This window comes from Notolepis coatsorum (genome assembly GCF_963971535.1).
Source record: "Notolepis coatsorum genome assembly, chromosome: 6".
Classification (NCBI taxonomy): Eukaryota; Metazoa; Chordata; class Actinopteri; order Aulopiformes; family Paralepididae; genus Notolepis; species Notolepis coatsorum.
Window position 1 is genome coordinate 67,122,566 of NC_140170.1, and position 21,113 is coordinate 67,143,678.

Here is a 21,113-nt window from a genome sequence, read left to right on the forward strand (position 1 = left end):
CCCGCCGTATGTATATCTCTCTCCTACCCACCCACCCCCTCCTAATGTACAGTCCCCTCCCCATCATATGTATATACTCTGTCAGGATCTAGGGGTAACAGTACTGTATATTTGAATACCGTTTATGTCACAAATGTATCAGTACTAAATACCTATATGTCCCTATGCCATAAATGTCATGTATGTTGTGTATGTCATAAATGTCTATATGAATTGAAAATGGGGGACCCTGATGGAAACAAGACAAACGTCTTTCTCAGGTCTGCATCCCCTTAACAATTGTGTGTATTGAGCCGTACTGTATTGTACCCATTCTGCAATCTGTTAAATAAAGTTTTCATTCATTCATGCAAGACATATGTGATAAAAGAACATAAACATCTATTTTGATTTCATGGGGCCTTTAAAGATGATAATGTAACCCTTTCCAGTATACGTGTAACGGAGGTACCGCGAGTATATCCACAGTCACGATGGACTTCAAGTGTTGTGAAGTGACTGTGGCACGTAGCGGTACTGCAAGTAAACTCACTCCCCCTTAAAAGGCATCCAGACACATTACCAAGAAGTGAATTCACCTCTTGGTATAGTGGTCTGCAATGTCGCCCGTGGCGCGGGAGACCGGGGTTTGACTCCCACTCAGGGCATGTCAAATAAGACCGGTTTCACACGTTTTTCTTTTTTTAACACATCCACCGCGAAAAGCGGCTTACGACGGGTTTCAAGGTCATGCGAATTCCGGCATTCCACGGCATACAACGTTATTGAGATCATATAAAAAAATGTCGCCATGGTATTCATAATTCCGTCACCCAGCCTCGGCTGAGACAGTGGTACTCGGTACAACCGTGCAGCGCTTCAATACCGCCGCCTGGTGGATGATCGGGCGAGTTACAACCGGAAATCGCTGCCATAACTCAATAATCGATATGATTTGGGCGTTTATTTCGCCATACAAACCGGAAATGGATCTAGTCGATCGCCGTCAAATAAGTGGGATATTTTTCCTCCAGTCTCATCGGCGAATGGTAAGAGGACAGTAACGTTACTTTCAGCGTGATTGTTTATTATTATTAATGCAAACTGCTCTGATCAATATATCACCCATACTACATAAAGCATTTACTGACGATCACGGAATTATAAACGACACCCCCCCCTGTTCATCCGCGCATGATAAGTCATAACGTTTAGGATCATGTACAGTTGAAATTTTTAATATAGCGTGTATCGGCAACAAACGGCAGTTGATAATCTATATATGCGTTTATGCCTATAACTCACGTTCTAGGAATTACTGCAGAAAACGATAAAAACATATTTATATTTTATCTAGACGGTATTTTCGTATGAATCTATGAATGAAAAAGTATAACGAAAAAGTATAACATCCTGAACAATAGATAATCGATGTTGAATGGGACATAGTAATGTCAATTTAGCAATACAATTTAAAAAGTTATAGCCCTGCAAAGAAGGTGAACATCTCCATAGGCTTAGAGTGGTGGCAGAGAGTGGTATGAGAGGGGCAAACTGTGTGGCAGTTAATGTGTTAATACTCCATGCTCTCAATGACCAGTGGCCATTGTCACATTGTCAGTAGAATGTTCAGTTCTACATCTTCTATCTCACGTGCGAGGCTGTACACCTGAAAGCTTGCAACAGAGCAGTTCAACTTGATTGGACAGAGGATAAAAACAGAATGAAGGGGGCGTGATGAATTAGGTGTGACAAGCAACACCTACAGATAGATAGTGTCATAGATATTAGTGCCGCTATCGTAAAGCCAGGAGATAAACTCAGAAACAGTTCTGCTGGTATTCTTCTATCATAGAGTATATTAGCTGCCAAAGGTGCCGTTATCTGAATGTTGTTAAGATAAAATACATATAGACTGCTAAGGTACTATATAATTAGTGATAACAAAGATAACAAAGATAATTTCTACCTTCTCAGCAGAAATTCACAAAAAGATGCACATGGTTACCGAGTGGTGTAACAACTAAAGTATAGTGCCTCTTCAATGTGCAGAGATGGTTCTAGATCAAAGTAGGCCTGTATTTATCAAGCATCTCAAAGTAGGACCGCTGATCCGAGACCAGCCATACTGAGGTGTATAATAATAATAATAATAATAATTCATTTTATTTGTATAGCGCTTCTCAAGAACCCGAAGTCGCTGACAGTAGGCAGAGAAACAAAGAAAAACAAAAAAACAAAAAGGAACATAAGACCACGGTGAAACAGGGAAACAGCATGAGATACACAGAAACATAAAGCCACAGTAACAAACATCAAAACAGGTTGGGGGGGGGGGGTTATGGGTGGGGAAGGTTGAAGGGGAGAACAGGTCGGTTTTGAGACGGGATTTAAAGGTGGAGAGTGTGGGGGAGTCTCTGATGGTCTGAGAGAGGGAGTTCCAGAGTCGGGGTGCAGTGCGTGAGAAGGCCCGATCACCAAAGTCTTTAAGTTTGGATGACGGGACAGTGAGGGAAGCAGTGGAGGAGGACCGGAGGATACGGGTGGGGCGGTAAGGAAGAAGGAGATCAGTCAGGTAGGGGGGGAGGGGGGGGCAGGCTATGGAGGGCTTTGAAGGTGAGGAGTAATGTTTTGAAGTTGATGCGTTCCTTGATCGGGAGCCAGTGGCCATGTGACCCGAGCGGTTTGATACTAGGTCAGTACTCCAATTCTTAGAAGTTTAATACATAGGGCGGCTGGGTGGCGCAGTGGGCAAGGCGCTCGCCACCAACGCAGGAGATACTGGTATATCGAGCCCAGCTCTCTGCGTTGCTTCCGGCTTGGCCGGCCGTCATACTAACACAATTGGCAGTGTTAGAGGGTGGGAAAGCCGGTGGGTGGGTCCTGGTCGTTGTAAACAGCGACTCCTACAGTTCGGTCGGGGCGCCTGCTCAGCGAGGAAAGGATCTAAGGGGGGTAGTGTGATCCTTCCACACGTGACACCCTCTCAGTGAGAGTCCGCGCTGCCAGGTGAAAAGAAGCGGTTGATTGGCTACACATGTGTCGGAGGAAGCATGTGATAGCCTCCACTCTCCCAGACCGACCGTAGGGGGTAGGTGCGCAGCGACCAGGAAGGGGATTGGGAATTGGCATAACGACTAACATTGGGATGGGAGAAAAACGGAGGAAAAAGGAGGGGAAAAAATAAAAATAAAAATAAAAAAATAAGTTTAATACATACAGTATGGAGGAAAGCAACAGTTGTGATCGGAGGATGAAGAAAAGAGGGCAGGGTTTTAGACAGGTCAATTGGTTGAGAGGATGTGTCATTGCTGGAGTTAAGTGGGGTCGAGGTAGATAGTTCTGCCTAAAAAAATAAAAATAAAAAAATGTTACCCTTGAGTTCTATTTACATTATAAAAAGGTAACTGTACTTACAGTAGATTTCATTCACAGCCTTTGCTGCCCTGTTATGGGCACCTGGTGGTATTAAATCCAGATTGAACTCTGCCATTGGAAAGAGGAGATTTGGCCCGATCAACTCAGTTAGCCAGGTACGGGGAACGGGGCCCAGCTGTAAAATCCAATAAAACAAGGATGATGGAGTTCCCAGAGTCAGCTGCAAACAAAAGATCATTTAACACTCTCAGTAGAGCTGACTCTGTGCTGTGGAGGGCTTTAAAACCTGACTGGAATACATAAAAGATTCTGTTGGGTTTAAAACGGAGTTAAGAGTGTTAAAAAGGACACAGGGCTTGTGACAGTTGTTTTCAATAATGTCAGCAAAATACTTATTTTTCTGGGCTTTGGCAATGTTCTGAGTTACAGTAATCAGGCAGAGTGCTAGCTTGGAAATGTCATTCTAGAAAGCATTCCATTGGATGCAAAATTAGTATAGGTCTACGCCCCTGTTGCCCACGCAACATTTTTTTCCAGGAAATAACTAACTCTAAAATACCATTAACAATACCTACAAAACAACTTGTTTGTCATTGTTGAGACAGATACGTATCCATATCAGTGGAAGCTCAACAAATCATGTTAAACCCAGATTCGGCTCAAACAAGGGACTAAATACGTTTCGCAATTATGCCACATCAATGTGGAACGCCCTACCCAAAGCTGTAAAGGAATGTGAATCCCTACCCACATTCAAAACCGCTCTTAAAGAGCACCTACGGGAGGCTGCAATTCGAAACTGGCCACCGTAAATGCCCAAAACCCCCACCACCTCCTAATAGACAGTCTCCTCCCCACCGCATGTATATATTCCCTCCCCGCCGTATGTATATCTCTCTCCTACCCACCCACCCCCTCCTAATGTACAGTCCCCTCCCCATCATATGTATATACTCTGTCAGGATCTAGGGGTAACAGTACTGTATATTTGAATACCGTTTATGTCACAAATGTATCAGTACTAAATACCTATATGTCCCTATGCCATAAATGTCATGTATGTTGTGTATGTCATAAATGTCTATATGAATTGAAAATGGGGGACCCTGATGGAAACAAGACAAACGTCTTTCTCAGGTCTGCATCCCCTTAACAATTGTGTGTATTGAGCCGTACTGTATTGTACCCATTCTGCAATCTGTTAAATAAAGTTTTCATTCATTCATGCAAGACATATGTGATAAAAGAACATAAACATCTATTTTGATTTCATGGGGCCTTTAAAGATGATAATGTAACCCTTTCCAGTATACGTGTAACGGAGGTACCGCGAGTATATCCACAGTCACGATGGACTTCAAGTGTTGTGAAGTGACTGTGGCACGTAGCGGTACTGCAAGTAAACTCACTCCCCCTTAAAAGGCATCCAGACACATTACCAAGAAGTGAATTCACCTCTTGGTATAGTGGTCTGCAATGTCGCCCGTGGCGCGGGAGACCGGGGTTCGACTCCCACTCAGGGCATGTCAAATAAGACCGGTTTCACACGTTTTTCTTTTTTTAACACATCCACCGCGAAAAGCGGCTTACGACGGGTTTCAAGGTCATGCGAATTCCGGCATTCCACGGCATACAACGTTATTGAGATCATATAAAAAAATGTCGCCATGGTATTCATAATTCCGTCACCCAGCCTCGGCTGAGACAGTGGTACTCGGTACAACCGTGCAGCGCTTCAATACCGCCGCCTGGTGGATGATCGGGCGAGTTACAACCGGAAATCGCTGCCATAACTCAATAATCGATATGATTTGGGCGTTTATTTCGCCATACAAACCGGAAATGGATCTAGTCGATCGCCGTCAAATAAGTGGGATATTTTTCCTCCAGTCTCATCGGCGAATGGTAAGAGGACAGTAACGTTACTTTCAGCGTGATTGTTTATTATTATTAATGCAAACTGCTCTGATCAATATATCACCCATACTACATAAAGCATTTACTGACGATCACGGAATTATAAACGACACCCCCCCCTGTTCATCCGCGCATGATAAGTCATAACGTTTAGGATCATGTACAGTTGAAATTTTTAATATAGCGTGTATCGGCAACAAACGGCAGTTGATAATCTATATATGCGTTTATGCCTATAACTCACGTTCTAGGAATTACTGCAGAAAACGATAAAAACATATTTATATTTTATCTAGACGGTATTTTCGTATGAATCTATGAATGAAAAAGTATAACGAAAAAGTATAACATCCTGAACAATAGATAATCGATGTTGAATGGGACATAGTAATGTCAATTTAGCAATACAATTTAAAAAGTTATAGCCCTGCAAAGAAGGTGAACATCTCCATAGGCTTAGAGTGGTGGCAGAGAGTGGTATGAGAGGGGCAAACTGTGTGGCAGTTAATGTGTTAATACTCCATGCTCTCAATGACCAGTGGCCATTGTCACATTGTCAGTAGAATGTTCAGTTCTACATCTTCTATCTCACGTGCGAGGCTGTACACCTGAAAGCTTGCAACAGAGCAGTTCAACTTGATTGGACAGAGGATAAAAACAGAATGAAGGGGGCGTGATGAATTAGGTGTGACAAGCAACACCTACAGATAGATAGTGTCATAGATATTAGTGCCGCTATCGTAAAGCCAGGAGATAAACTCAGAAACAGTTCTGCTGGTATTCTTCTATCATAGAGTATATTAGCTGCCAAAGGTGCCGTTATCTGAATGTTGTTAAGATAAAATACATATAGACTGCTAAGGTACTATATAATTAGTGATAACAAAGATAACAAAGATAATTTCTACCTTCTCAGCAGAAATTCACAAAAAGATGCACATGGTTACCGAGTGGTGTAACAACTAAAGTATAGTGCCTCTTCAATGTGCAGAGATGGTTCTAGATCAAAGTAGGCCTGTATTTATCAAGCATCTCAAAGTAGGACCGCTGATCCGAGACCAGCCATACTGAGGTGTATAATAATAATAATAATAATAATTCATTTTATTTGTATAGCGCTTCTCAAGAACCCGAAGTCGCTGACAGTAGGCAGAGAAACAAAGAAAAACAAAAAAACAAAAAGGAACATAAGACCACGGTGAAACAGGGAAACAGCATGAGATACACAGAAACATAAAGCCACAGTAACAAACATCAAAACAGGTTGGGGGGGGGGGTTATGGGTGGGGAAGGTTGAAGGGGAGAACAGGTCGGTTTTGAGACGGGATTTAAAGGTGGAGAGTGTGGGGGAGTCTCTGATGGTCTGAGAGAGGGAGTTCCAGAGTCGGGGTGCAGTGCGTGAGAAGGCCCGATCACCAAAGTCTTTAAGTTTGGATGACGGGACAGTGAGGGAAGCAGTGGAGGAGGACCGGAGGATACGGGTGGGGCGGTAAGGAAGAAGGAGATCAGTCAGGTAGGGGGGGAGGGGGGGGCAGGCTATGGAGGGCTTTGAAGGTGAGGAGTAATGTTTTGAAGTTGATGCGTTCCTTGATCGGGAGCCAGTGGCCATGTGACCCGAGCGGTTTGATACTAGGTCAGTACTCCAATTCTTAGAAGTTTAATACATAGGGCGGCTGGGTGGCGCAGTGGGCAAGGCGCTCGCCACCAACGCAGGAGATACTGGTATATCGAGCCCAGCTCTCTGCGTTGCTTCCGGCTTGGCCGGCCGTCATACTAACACAATTGGCAGTGTTAGAGGGTGGGAAAGCCGGTGGGTGGGTCCTGGTCGTTGTAAACAGCGACTCCTACAGTTCGGTCGGGGCGCCTGCTCAGCGAGGAAAGGATCTAAGGGGGGTAGTGTGATCCTTCCACACGTGACACCCTCTCAGTGAGAGTCCGCGCTGCCAGGTGAAAAGAAGCGGTTGATTGGCTACACATGTGTCGGAGGAAGCATGTGATAGCCTCCACTCTCCCAGACCGACCGTAGGGGGTAGGTGCGCAGCGACCAGGAAGGGGATTGGGAATTGGCATAACGACTAACATTGGGATGGGAGAAAAACGGAGGAAAAAGGAGGGGAAAAAATAAAAATAAAAATAAAAAAATAAGTTTAATACATACAGTATGGAGGAAAGCAACAGTTGTGATCGGAGGATGAAGAAAAGAGGGCAGGGTTTTAGACAGGTCAATTGGTTGAGAGGATGTGTCATTGCTGGAGTTAAGTGGGGTCGAGGTAGATAGTTCTGCCTAAAAAAATAAAAATAAAAAAATGTTACCCTTGAGTTCTATTTACATTATAAAAAGGTAACTGTACTTACAGTAGATTTCATTCACAGCCTTTGCTGCCCTGTTATGGGCACCTGGTGGTATTAAATCCAGATTGAACTCTGCCATTGGAAAGAGGAGATTTGGCCCGATCCATAGATGTATGACATGGCCATAATAAGGTAATTTTTAGGCCTGATATTCTATATTTATATTTAAAATTGCATGTGTCCGGATGGCAACATTCAGTACTGTATCTACAAAACCCCCTGTAAATCATCTGCCCAATTTTTCATGTCTGGTCAATGTTAGCATGGTGTTATTCACCATCAAAAATAATAATAATAATAATAATAATAATAATAATAATAATAATAATAATAATAATAATAATAATAATAATAATAATAATAATAATAATAATAATAATAATAATAATAATAATAATAATAATAATAATAATAATAATAATAATAATAATAATAATAATAATAATAATAATAATAATAATAATAATAATAATAATAATAATAATAATAATAATAATAATAATAATAATAATAATAATAATAATAATAATTTATATTCTCCTTTGGTTCATTACAATTTACTCAAGCATAGTAACAGACACAATATTTCGGACATTGTGAATACATTCCCTGAGGTCCATAGTTGCCCCTAGATACCAAGAACATGCAAATAGACCTTGTAGAAATGGAGCAATCTTCATTTACTTGGGTACAGTATGTACTTTTAGGCGAATCTTCTGAAAATATGGCTAGGGCTTAAGAGGTTAATATCCAGTATGAAGAGCAGCATGACTTGTGCTGAGAAAGGACCGTACCGATCGACAACATCATTGGTATAGAAAATAGGGCTAGAATTCTAAAATTGAGAACTCAATTCCCTTTAAATCTCAATAGCTGTCAAACTAGATTAATGTGTGCAAAACTGTCGATAGTTTTAGGATGTGTGTGAGATTATGTGCATAATAAATAATTGTTTTTGTACAATTTGTTTTTGTGTTTTACTATTGCACTTTACTGTTACATATGAATTCTGGTTGGATGCCAAACTTCTTTTCATTGTACTGTACTTGTGCTGTATAATGACAATACATTTGAATCTAATGTAATGTAATGTAATCCAATCCAATCAAATCAAATCAAATCTAATCTAATCTAATCTAATCTAATCTAATCTTTGCTAATGTTTGTGTAGTTCTCCTACTTCCAACATATCTGCCTGTGACCCAATGTATTGTATTTTTGTTTATATATTTCTCATATATCAACCCATAGCAACCTTTGTTTTGCACATAGCAACCATTGTCTCTTCCAACATGGAGGAAAATCGGCATTCCAAACATTCTGTGCAAGGCCTCCATTGTCTAAACAGTGGTCAGAACAGTAGCTCTTATTTACGTGACAGAGAGGAGTGTTGTTGTTCACAGGGGTTTGAATCAGGAGAAGAGAGGCAGCAGTAAAGAAAAATACAAATAAATACTCATGTAAATAATTTTAAGTATTTTCTTGTACAGACAAAAATAATATTGTCTAGTAAAACCCCAACATTTGTTTATAGTTCCAGTTGTTAACTACAGCTCAAAACAGCTAAATAAAGTAGCTAAATAACAACTAATATCACTATGCCAATTTGAATTTAGTTTAATTACTAGCAAGCTACTGTTATGGTATACGACTAGTTTAAATGACCTATCTATAAGCTTATTGGCTACGTTAACGTGTCCTTTGTTCACAAAAAGGTAAAAATACGTAAAAGTGTATTTTTTAAATAGAATATATAAAATATCATCTGTGTTTTTTTTAAATATCAACCAGTGCATGTCAATCAACCAGTCAATCAAGTACTCCTCACCACCACTAGTTAATTTGCAGACAAATGTAATGGGAAAATAGTATGGCAGTGCATTACTTCCTGCAGATAAACACTGACCTTTCTCAAACCCGCTCTCCTTTCTCCATCCTCCAATCACAACTGTTGCCTTTCTCAGACAGCGGCGGTTGTGATTGGAGGATCAAGAAAAGAAGACAGGGCTTGAGATTAGGTAAATTAAAGCCAGCTAACTCTGGTCCCACAGTTATAGAGTGTGCACAAGATCAACCACAATTCACCAAGGAGACAGTTTACGCAACTTTATTTAAAATACACTTTTCTTTTTCAAGTTTCAGTCATGACTGGTCTATTCATGTGACATGCATTTATATAGCCCTTATCTACATTGTGTGGATCGATGTAGCCCCTAAACTCATGGAATTGATTTCCAACGGCCCTTAAAGCTTGAGATTCTCCCCTCTGTTGCAGAGTTTAAAACCTTGATCTGCAACCTTTGTCAATCAAGTTGTACGTGTTTAATTGATTTGTTGTTTTGCTTATTCTTTGTATGTACTGTACACTCATCCTGACCTCGACCTGACCTCGACCTGACCTCGACCTCTGACCCGAATGAGTCGAGGGCTATGTCTTGGCTGGCATGCAGGCTGCACTAATAATAGTCTTAATCTTAGCATTCTGCATGAAGTTTATCTTAACAACACTTAGATAATCGCACCTTTGACAGCTAATACATTGTTGACAGCTAATACTTGCTTTTGAGAATCAAGGGGAGTTTATCGGCTGCTCGACGCAGATAATGGGATTTCACTCAGGACAGACAAATCAAAACGAATAACGTGAGCCTGCCTATTTAAGGACGGGAGGGCGGGGGCACATTATCTCACATTTCACACCGTTATCGACTAAACACAATTGTAATTGATTCCCGATTCTGTAGATATCCTGTAGTGTAGAGAAGGGTTTAGATAGCATTGATGTTCTACACGTGATGATAAAGGTGTATAAAAAGGACAATAAAAAGGACTGAACTGGATGTCTTATCCCGTTAGGATGTATTATTATTGGTGGATCAATATGCAGTAGTCATATAATATGTTATACAATGACAGTCGGCCCTTGGGAAACACACTGTACAACCTTGACTGAATGTCTTAAACCTTTTGTTATCAAGACGAGCCACTGCAATGAGTGAATGATCTGTTTCCTGTTATCATCTATTGTCTATTTGGGACATAATTGTATGTTTATTGTCGGTTAACCTGCCCAATTTTCCATCGTTGACTGAAAACACACTTCTTCAACCAATATCTGAAAAAAATGTGAGGACATTTTTTTTTATACTAACCTTGTAACCTTGTCTTTCACTAGTATGTACTCTCCTACTAAGGAATCTACCTTGCCTATATTACTACCTACTATGCTAATATGCACTCAAGTCTGTAGCACTCAAGTTCAACACTGTTTGACGAACAATGTGACCTATACCCTCAGCTCCCAGAGTTGTACCCCTCCTGCTGACTTGTTGTACACAACTTGTAAGTCACTTTGGATAAAAGCGTCAGCTAAATGTAAATGTATGTTACATTATGAAAAGCACATAGTGAAGGCTCAATGCCTTTCATTAATAATAAACCCTTTAAAAGGTTTGGCTCCGCTCTGGACACTCAAACACACTCCAACCCATACACAAGACACACCTCCGCACCATGGGTGACCGGGTCTTTTGCTCAGCTGCTCCTCGGCTGTGGAATGCCCTCCCCGACCATCTGAGAGCACCACAGTCCGTTGAGGTTTTTAAAAGGGGCCTAAAAACATTTCTTTTTAACAAGGCATTTGCTTGAATTATTCTTTTACTTTTAATTTGACTTCTATTCATTTTTATTATTATTATTATTATTATTATTATTATTATTATTATTATTATTATTATTATTATTATTATTATTATTATTATTATTATTATTATTATTATTATTATTATTATTATTATTATTATTATTATTGTTTTTTGTGTTTATGTTATTCCATTTCATTGGTTGTTTTATTCATTTTAATTGTTTTTATTCATTTAACTTTTTATCTTTATCTCCTGTAGCACTTTGAGATTTTCACAAATATAAAGTGCGGTACAAATTGAATTTATTATTATTATTATTATTATTATTATTATTATTATTATTATTATTATTATTATTATTATTATTATTATTATTATTATTATTATTATTATTATTATTATTATGAAACTAAGTTTTTAAATCAATGGGTTCCAGAGAGTGATACGACATTGTGTTTGGTCTATTTTGATGACATTTAATTATGTTTGAAGAGTGATTTTGAAACAATGCAAGGCATGTTCATATTAATAAATAACTACATTGATCCATCTGTCCGTCAATATCTGTTTTAAATGATCTTTTCAATGAGGATGATCCGTTTGTTGGACTGGGCCAGATTTGTGTCCGTTCTGACAGACAGGAAAGTTTGAAGAGGATGAACATTTGGAACTGACAGATTCGTTATCGCTGTTATTTCTGCAAAAGCACAATGTAGTCTAGAAATAAACCAACGGACAGTAATACGGTCAGTCAAATTTCTATCCATTCAGTGACGGATCGATGTAGCTGGACCCTTCTTTTAATTCTGCACCTCAAGTTTCTTTAATAGTTGTCATACAGAAGTACAGAATACTTTTGTACAAAATGCTTCTTACTGTTGCGCTCCAGAGACTGTGCATGACAAGATAAGTATGAAATAAAAACATAGTAAAAATTAGAAGAAAAAAAAGAGGTCACAGTGTTCAGTTTAGACATATGTACAATGTTCGTAGACGTAGTTACCATACAATATACAATACTGTGCAGTGTACTAATATACAATACTATATAGTGCAGGGCATAAATGGACGAGGTGCAGTTTAGGTACAATTCACAGTAGGTGTACGAGTTGTAGTGCAAATCCTTTATCAATAAATATAAAGTGTAAGTGTGTTTGTGTGATCTAAGTGTGGAGAGTGGGTGCTGCAGTGTGTTGTTTGTTTGAGTGAGTGTGTGTGTGCGTGTGGGTGTGTGTGCTGTGTGCATTTGGTGGTTGTTGCATAGTGATTATTGTTCGTTTAGCGATTATTGTTCGTTTAGCAGCCTGATGGCCTGGGGATAGAAGCTCCTTCTGAGTCTTTCTGTGCTCGCCATAAGACTCCGGTATCGCTTGCCTGACGGCAGCAGTTCAAAGAGGCAGTTGTTCGGGTGGCTCGAGTCCTTAATAATTCTCTTAGCCTTCCCCTTGCACCGCTTGTTGTAAATGTTCTGGAGGGTGGGAAGCCCCCCTCTAATTGTGCGTTCGGCTGAACGTGTCACTCTTTGTAGTCTGCTACGGTCTTGTGCAGTGCTATTCCCAAACCAGGAGGTGATGTTGCCGGTCAGGATGCTCTCTATTGTACATGAGTAGAAGTTCCTAAGGATCTTCTGGCTGACTTGGAACTTCCTTAGGCGCCTGAGGAAGTAGAGGCGTTGTCGTGCCTTCTTCACAACACTGTCAATGTGTGTGGTCCATGACAAGTCCTCGGATATGTGGGCTCCGAGGTACTTGAAACTGTTCACTCTCTCAACTGGTGCCCCGTCGATGCTGAGGGGGCTGTAGTCCTTGACCCCCGACCTCCTGAAGTCCACAATCATCTCTTTTGTTTTGCTGACGTTCAGGGAGAGGCAGTTCTCCTGACACCACTGTGACAGGTTCTCTACCTCTTCCAGGTAGGCCCTTTCGTCGTTGGCAGAGATCAGGCCCACCACTACTGTGTCATCAGCAAATTTGATGATGGTGTTGTTGTTCCGCTGTGCTACGCAGTCATGTGTGTACAGGGAGTAGAGGAGGGGGCTCAGAACACAGCCCTGGGGGGCCCCTATGTTGAGCGTGATGGATGAGGAGGTGCAGTTGCCGGCTCTTACCACCTGGGGTCTGCCCGTCAGGAAGTCCAGGACCCACTGGCACAGGTCATAGTTCAAGCCCAGGTCCCTGAGCTTGGTTATGAGTTTGGAGGGGACTATGGTATTGAATGCTGAGCTGTAGTCGATGAACAGCATTCTCACATAGTTCCCCTTCCTCTTGTCCAGATGTGATGCTGCTGTGTGCAGCACATGGGCTATGGCGTCCTCCGTGGACCTGTTGGGGCGATATGCAAATTGCAGAGGGTCCAGGTTGATGGGGAGGGAGGAACAGATGTAGCCCTTCACTAGCTTCTCAAAGCACTTCATGGCTATGGAGGTGAGGGCTACAGGGCGGTAGTCGTTGAGGCAAGCGGGCGTAGATTTTTTGGGTACAGGGATGATGGTGGACTTCTTCAGACAGGTGGGGATGACGGCCTGTTCCAAGGACAGGTTGAAGATGTCAGTGAAAACCGGGGCCAGTTGGTCGGCACAGACTTTTAGGACGCGGCCGGGGATGCCGTCCGGTCCTGTTGCCTTCCTGATATCCACTTTTTTAAAGATCCGTCTCACCTCATGCTCTGTTACCCTGAACACTGAGTCTCCATCAGCAGACCCCCCCCCCCCCCCATTGCCGTGGTTTGTAGGCTGGTGTTGTTATTCACAGCCTCAAACCTCGCATAGAAGGAGTTGAGATCATTTGCTAAGGAGATGTCACTGTTCAGTTTGAGGGGGGTTCCTTTGTAGTCTGTCATTGTTCTGAGGCCCTGCCACATGCCTCTAGAGTCAGCCTGTTCAAACTGAAGTTCAACTTTATCCCTGTAACGCCGTTTTGCCTCTATTACTGCTCTCCTGACGTTGTATCTTGCCATCTTGTGTTCTTCCATGTTGCCTGTCACCAGCCCGGTGTTGTATGCTGATGTGCGCACTTTCAGAGCCTCACGGACGGATTTGTCTACCCAGGGCTTTTGATTTGGGTAGATATTAATTTTGGTGGTGGGGATTATTACTTCTACCTGAGTACAGACATGGTCAATCACCGTTTCGGTGTATTCGTTAATATTGGCTGTGTTATCACGGAGTACACTCCATTCTGTGCTTCCCAGCACTGCTTGGAGTGACTCTACTGACGTCACGGTCCAACGCTTAACCTCTCGCGAGACCACCGGCGTTCGCTTGAGACACTGTTTGTACTTAGGCAAAAGAAAAATTGCGGCGTGATCGCTTTTACCGAATGGACTAAGAGCCTGTGACTTGTACCCATTCTTAAATTGCGAGTATACATGGTCTAATATGTTCTCGCCTCTGGTGGGACAGGTCACATGCTGATAGAAATTCGGCAGCACCTTTTTAAGACGCGCGCTGTTGAAATCCCCCAAAACCAAAATGGCCGCGTCAACGTTAGCTGCCTGGAGTTTGTTTACCTCGTCGTGAAGTTTTGAAAGTGCGACCTCAGTGTTCGCGTGTGGTGGAATGTACACTCCGATGAGGATGATGGACGTTAACTCTCTTGGGAGGAAGAAGGGTCGACATTTTATCGTGATAAACTCCAGGTCTGGGGAGCAGTGATTAGACATTTCCTTTGTGTTGCCTAAATCGCACCACTCCTTGTTTATCATGAAGGCGATGCCGCCTCCTTTCTTCTTTAGTGACTCTAATGCCGTCCGGTCTTTCCGTAGAACGAAGAAGTGGTCTGCCGGTTCTATTGCATGATTCGGGACATCTGGACTCAGCCAAGTTTCTGTGAAACAGAGGACGTTACAATCCCGAATGTCCCTCTGGAATTGGATCCTTGCTCTGATGTCGTCCAATTTGTTTCCTATCGATTGCACATTGGCCAACAATATGCTGGGCAATGTGGTTCTGTGTCGTTTGGACCTCAGTCTGTTCCGGACCCCGGCTCTCTTTCCTCGTCTTCGTGGCGGCTTTTGTCCGTGGCCGGCATAACAAAGGATCTCGGTGGGCCATTTCTGCTGTTCAGCGATCCGATCCAGAGAGCAATCCAAACGGTAAGTTTTTCTTAATCCAATGTCAATGATTGACTGACGGTCATACACATATAATGCACCAACAGTTGGTGCAAATAAAACTCCTAATACTATAAAAATTAACAAAATAAAGCACAGTCTCGTCGGAGCGATCAGAAAGGCAGCCATCTCAGCAGCGCCAGTTTACAGTATATACCTGCTGGTTCAGACCTTGTAGTAATGCTAGAATATAAAGCTCATATGGGTGTCAGAGCTACACAAACAGTTCTCATGAGGTCAGAGTCCCATTCATTGTCTATGGAGGAGCTCCAGAGTTTGCATCCCAGTGACATCACCGATTGGAGAGTTCTCTCCCTAATTTCCAGCTCCATTTATATTTACTGCATATGTGACTGATCGCATGTTACTCTTCTGCGTTGTGTTACATTTTGATGCCCCGAGGGAGTTTCGAACCCGGGTCGGCCGCACCGCGGGCGACAGCATAGAAGACCACTATGCCAAGAGGTGAATTCACTTCTTGGTAACGTGTCTATGTGTCTTTTAAGGGGAAGTGAGTTTAACTCGCAGTACCACTTACTACCACAGTCACTTCTCAACACACGTCCATCGTGACTGTGGATTGATTGATTGATTGATTGATTGAAAACTTTATTAACAGATTGCAGAATGGGTACAGTACAGTACAGCTCAATACATACAATTGTTAAGGGGATGCAGACCAGAGAAAGACTTTCGTCTTGTTTACATCAGGGTCCCCCATTTTCAATTCATCGTAACATATATGACATACAGATAGACAGTACTGCTACATCTATACATTTATGACATACCAGATTTGCAAATACAGTACTGTTTGTGATACGAAAAGAGTCCAGAAAAGAAGTATATACATTTGACGTAGAAACTGTACATTGGAGAAGGTTGGGTAGGTGGGGGGGTACTGTACATTGGAGGTGGTTGGGTGGGTGGGGGGGAGGTTGGGTAGGAGTGGGGGGGGGAGGTTGGGTAGGAGGGGTGGGTGGGGGACACTGTACAACTGTACAAGCAACACTGTACATTGGAATATTGACAAGACCATACTTGGTCATTTTTACTGTACATTGGAGGGGGTTGTGTTAGGACATTTACAGGGGCCAGTTTCGAATTGCAGTCTCCCGTAGGTGTTTTTTGAGGGTGTTTTTGAAAGTGGGTAGTGATTCACATTCCTTTACAGCTTTGGGTAGGGCATTCCACATTGATGTGGCATAATTGCGAAACGTGTTTAGTCCCTTGTTTGAGCCGAATCTGGGTTTAACATGATTTGTGGAGCTCCCTCTGGTGTTGTGATCGTGATATTCACTGACCTTTGGGAAGTATTTTGACATGTACATGGGTACCTTGGTCGTGTAGTGTATCTTGTAGACCAGGCCCATTGCAAGTTGCTGTACTCTGTCGTCTACTCTAAGCCATCCTAGGTTGTCAAAGTGGGCAGGGGTGAGGTGGGTTCTAGGAGTCAGGTCAAGCAGTAGTCTGACCAGTTTGTTTTGAGATGTTTGTAATTTTGTTTTTAGCGCCTTTGAGGTGCTTTGGTACCATGAGGTGCAAGCATAGTCGTAGTACCCTTGAATGAGTGCTCCTGCCAGAGTCTTCAGGGTATTCTTGTTTACCAGTGAGGAGATCCGGTACAAGAATCGATATTACTCACGGACCTCCGTTACACTCACCTCCCTAAACTCACGCCACCTCAGGACATTCGGGTCACGGCACCTGTGTGACCGATCGTATGTTACTCCTCTGCGCTGTGTTAAATGTCGATGCCCCGAGGCACGTCCATCGTGACTGTGGATATTACTCACGGACCTCCGTTACACATATATATATATCCACATCTGTCTCAATATACCTGCATATAATCATTCTATATACACCTGCATATAACTTATATAACTCTGTATGATAGCATGTACAATAATGCTGTATATACATACGTATATATCCACATCTGTCTGTACATACCTGCATATAATCCTTTTGACATATCTGTAGATACTATATCTATATCTGTACATATCTCTTAGTTACACTGCTGGCCAGTATGACAACTACCATAGTGATACCTGTATCACTGTACATATTAATACTACAACTCTGTACAACTACTGTACATACATCTGATTAGCACTATACTCAGTAGTATATTTTATACCCGGTTTAATCACCCGTACATTATATATATTGCACTTTACTGTTACATTTGCACTCTGATGAAGAACAATAACCAATACATGTTCTTTTAATAAACATTTTATTGATACCCAGAGGGCAATGATGACATGCTTCTTGCAATCAAGGTTTGAATTACCTTGGATTTAAATGTTGAAATCTCTATTGTGTATTTTATTTTATTTTTTACTCCCCAACCATTAAATTTGGTTTCTTTCAGGGGGGCTCAATGGGTAATAACAAAGTCTAAAAGCACCCCCCCCCCCCTGCCCCCTTGATTTATGATGATTCCCTTGTGAATTAAACTACAGGTAACAAATTAACAAATGTTGTAATTCATTGTTTGTTTCACTGTTTTTATTCAAAATAGAAAATTGGTGAATCAGTTCCAACATCACACAAAGCAGCTCATAAGTTAACAATAAATACAATCCATGTAGTCACCAGTGTCATATATATATATATATATATATATATATATATATATATATATATATATATATATATATATATATATATATATATATATATATATATATATATATATATATATATATATATATATATATATATATATATATATATATACACACACACACACAGTATTTAACTTGATGCTGTATATTCTATTCCAGCCAATATATAAATTTCAACATTCATCTTCCATAGTGTTTAGGGATAACAATGTGAACACAATATCATCAACATTACAATATTAGCAATATTTACAGCATTAGGAAAGATCTTTGAATATACAACTACATTTTTAAGCCCTGTCTCAAAAGATATGGGCGATTCTCCAAAACTCAATATATATATATATATTAAAAAAAAACACATATACTGTAGATTTAGAAAGTACATGATATGATCCCCCCACCCACCCCTAAAAAAATAAATTTCCTAAGTGCTATTCTGCCAGTCAAATTGAATATCTATATGTATTGGTAGATCTCATATACTGGCAAATGTTTACAATCATTTCATGTTTTCCTGGTAGATATGAGATTTGATTTTTGTTAACACAAGGTATAATCCGCCAAATACCAAAACATGACATTTGAGACGGTTCTCATGCTCATATTATACATGTTAACAAACACAAACATTCTATGTATCCTGAGGCTGGAAATGTGCACTAAACACTGGAGTATAGAACATACCTGTATTTTGAGTTATTATGGGTTAAGAAAATTGCAGAATGAAAGCTGCAAGAATGTGAATGATAATTAACATTCATGGTAAAAAAAGAAAATTTACGGATTGGGTCTTTAATACACAGATTTGAGTTGATGTCCAACTCACTGTGCCATGAGTAAGAGCTCAATCTTAAACTTTGCTTGTGTCCTCCTTCTCCTCAAGAGAGCTGACAGGCACCTTAAACATTCCCAGGCTCTCAAAGTCAGACGGCACGTCAAAGAAAAGCTCGTCGTCGAAGCAGAACTCGTCAGACGGAGAAGCCAGGAAGGGCAGCTTCAAGACGAACCCGGTCAGCACCCCTCCAACAGCGGCCGCCGCGATGGTGGAGAAAATGGCCGCCACCTGGTAGAGGGCTTGCTCCTGGGCGGTGCGACCCAGGCCCGCCTTCAACCCAGGGATCAGCAGCTGCAGTTCGAGTAGCTTGGGGTCTCCCTCCGGCGGGGCGCGGTGGGCGAAGATCTGGTACATGCTGGGCCCGTAGGTCTCCTCGGTGGCCAAGAGGATTGCGCAGATGCCGGCGGTGCACGATATGAGGCCGGTGAGTCCATGGAGGTTGTGAATGCCGCACTGGTCCTGGATCCTCAAGCGACGGGCCAGAAACGGCGTCAGGTACCTGTAGCCGAAGTAACAAGCAGTGCAGCCCAGGATGCCCAGGCCATAGGCGGCTGCCGGGGTGATCATCATGTCCACGGAGGCGCCGACGGTCACGCCGCCGGCCAGGGTCACGTTCTGAATGTCGGCCATGGTGAGCCGGCCCCTCTTGTTGAACACCGCAGAGAGAGCGAAGGCGGTGAGCGTGGACGAGCTGAGGCCGATGAACGTGTGGAGGATGGCCCTGTGCTGGTCGTCGCCCTTCACGGTCAGCGCCGAGTTGAAGGAGGGCCAGAACACCCAGAGGAACAGGGTCCCCATCACGGAGAGGATGTCCGAGTGGTAGCTGGTGACCTCCTTGGAGTGCCCCTGGTTCAGGCCGGGCCGGTAGAGCACGAACGTCACCCCAAGGCCGAAGTAGCAGGCGAACAGGTGGATGAGGATGGAGCCACCGGCGTCGTTGATCTTCAGGTACTTCAACACGGCCCACTCCGTCACGGAGAACACCGGGACCTCCAGAAACGCCATGACCAGCAGCTGCACAGGGCTGGTCTTCCCCAGCACAGCACCGAAGGAGATGAGCACCACGGCGCAGGCGAACTCGGCGTTGATCAGGTTGATCACGCCGAGGTGGATCTTGCCATCGTGGTAGAACTGGAAGTAGCCCTGCACCAGGATGGCCCACTGGATGGCGAAGGTGGCCGTGAGGAAGTTGAAGACCATCCCACTGAAGCCGTAGAGGCGCAGGAAGGCCAGCAGGCAGCCGAAACCGATGAAGATCATCACCTGGATGTCGGCGAAGAAGGGATAGTCACGGTACACAGCGTTGTCCATGGGCTTGGTCTCGTTGTTCTGCATCTTGGCATTGGTCTCATCATCATACGTGACAAAACAGGCGTAGAGGACCAGGAGGGCAACCTCAAACACCAGCACCAACACTGGCAGGCGCACTCGCAGGCTGGTGGACTTGCTCATGATTGCACACACGACTGACCGGTTCAAAATTACCAGCGACAGCATTACTCCTCCTTTTATACCCCTAATCTGTCAGATAAGAGCAGCCCCCCCCCTCCCCTCTCTCTCTCTCTCTCTCTCTCTCTCTCTCTCTCTCTCCCCCGTCCAGCACATGGGAGTGCAGGCACACAAGGCAACACATCTCTTTCAGAGAGGATAGATTTGTACTTTGGCCCCTCAAATTACTCACAGTCACATTTTGAAACACCGGCATTTGAGGATTTCACAACCCGATTTTCTGCTGATGTGAGAAAGAGCCACTATGGATATAGTGAGGGTCTATTTTGAATGAATGTCGGTCATGCAAGATATTTGTATTTTTTGGCCAATGTTTGTTGCCGGGTAAGCGTCAGCTAAAGGTTGTATGCTGGATAATACCATAATAATAATAATAATAATAATGATAATAATAATAATAATAATAATAATAATAATAATAATAATAATAATAATAATAATAATAATAATAATAATAATAATAATAATAATAATAATAATAATAATAATAATAATAATAATAATAATAATAATAATAATAATAATAATAATAATAATAATAATAATAATAATAATAATAATAATAATAATAATAATAATGGGGTAGCACTAATGCCACAATGAGTATTTAGAGTTTTATATATACAAATAAAACATAAATCCTTTACATTTACATTTAGTCATTTAGCTTTTTGTCCAAATCGACATACAAGTTCTGTACAACAGGTCAGCAGGAAGGGTACAACTCTGGCAGCTAAGGGTAAGTAA

At 42.1% G+C, this 21,113-nt stretch overlaps 1 protein-coding gene across 1 annotated transcript; it reads right to left on the minus strand.

Annotated features, from left to right (window-relative positions):
- Positions 1–18,872: 18,872 nt before the first annotated feature.
- On the minus strand, positions 18,873–20,309 carry rh50 (Rh50-like protein; the record flags this gene model as incomplete). Its single annotated transcript, XM_084315601.1, has 1 exon — positions 18,873–20,309. The coding sequence occupies one exon, from the start codon at positions 20,307–20,309 to the stop codon at positions 18,873–18,875; it is 1,437 nt and encodes a 478-aa protein (XP_084171727.1).
- Between the last annotated feature and the right edge of the window lie 804 nt (positions 20,310–21,113).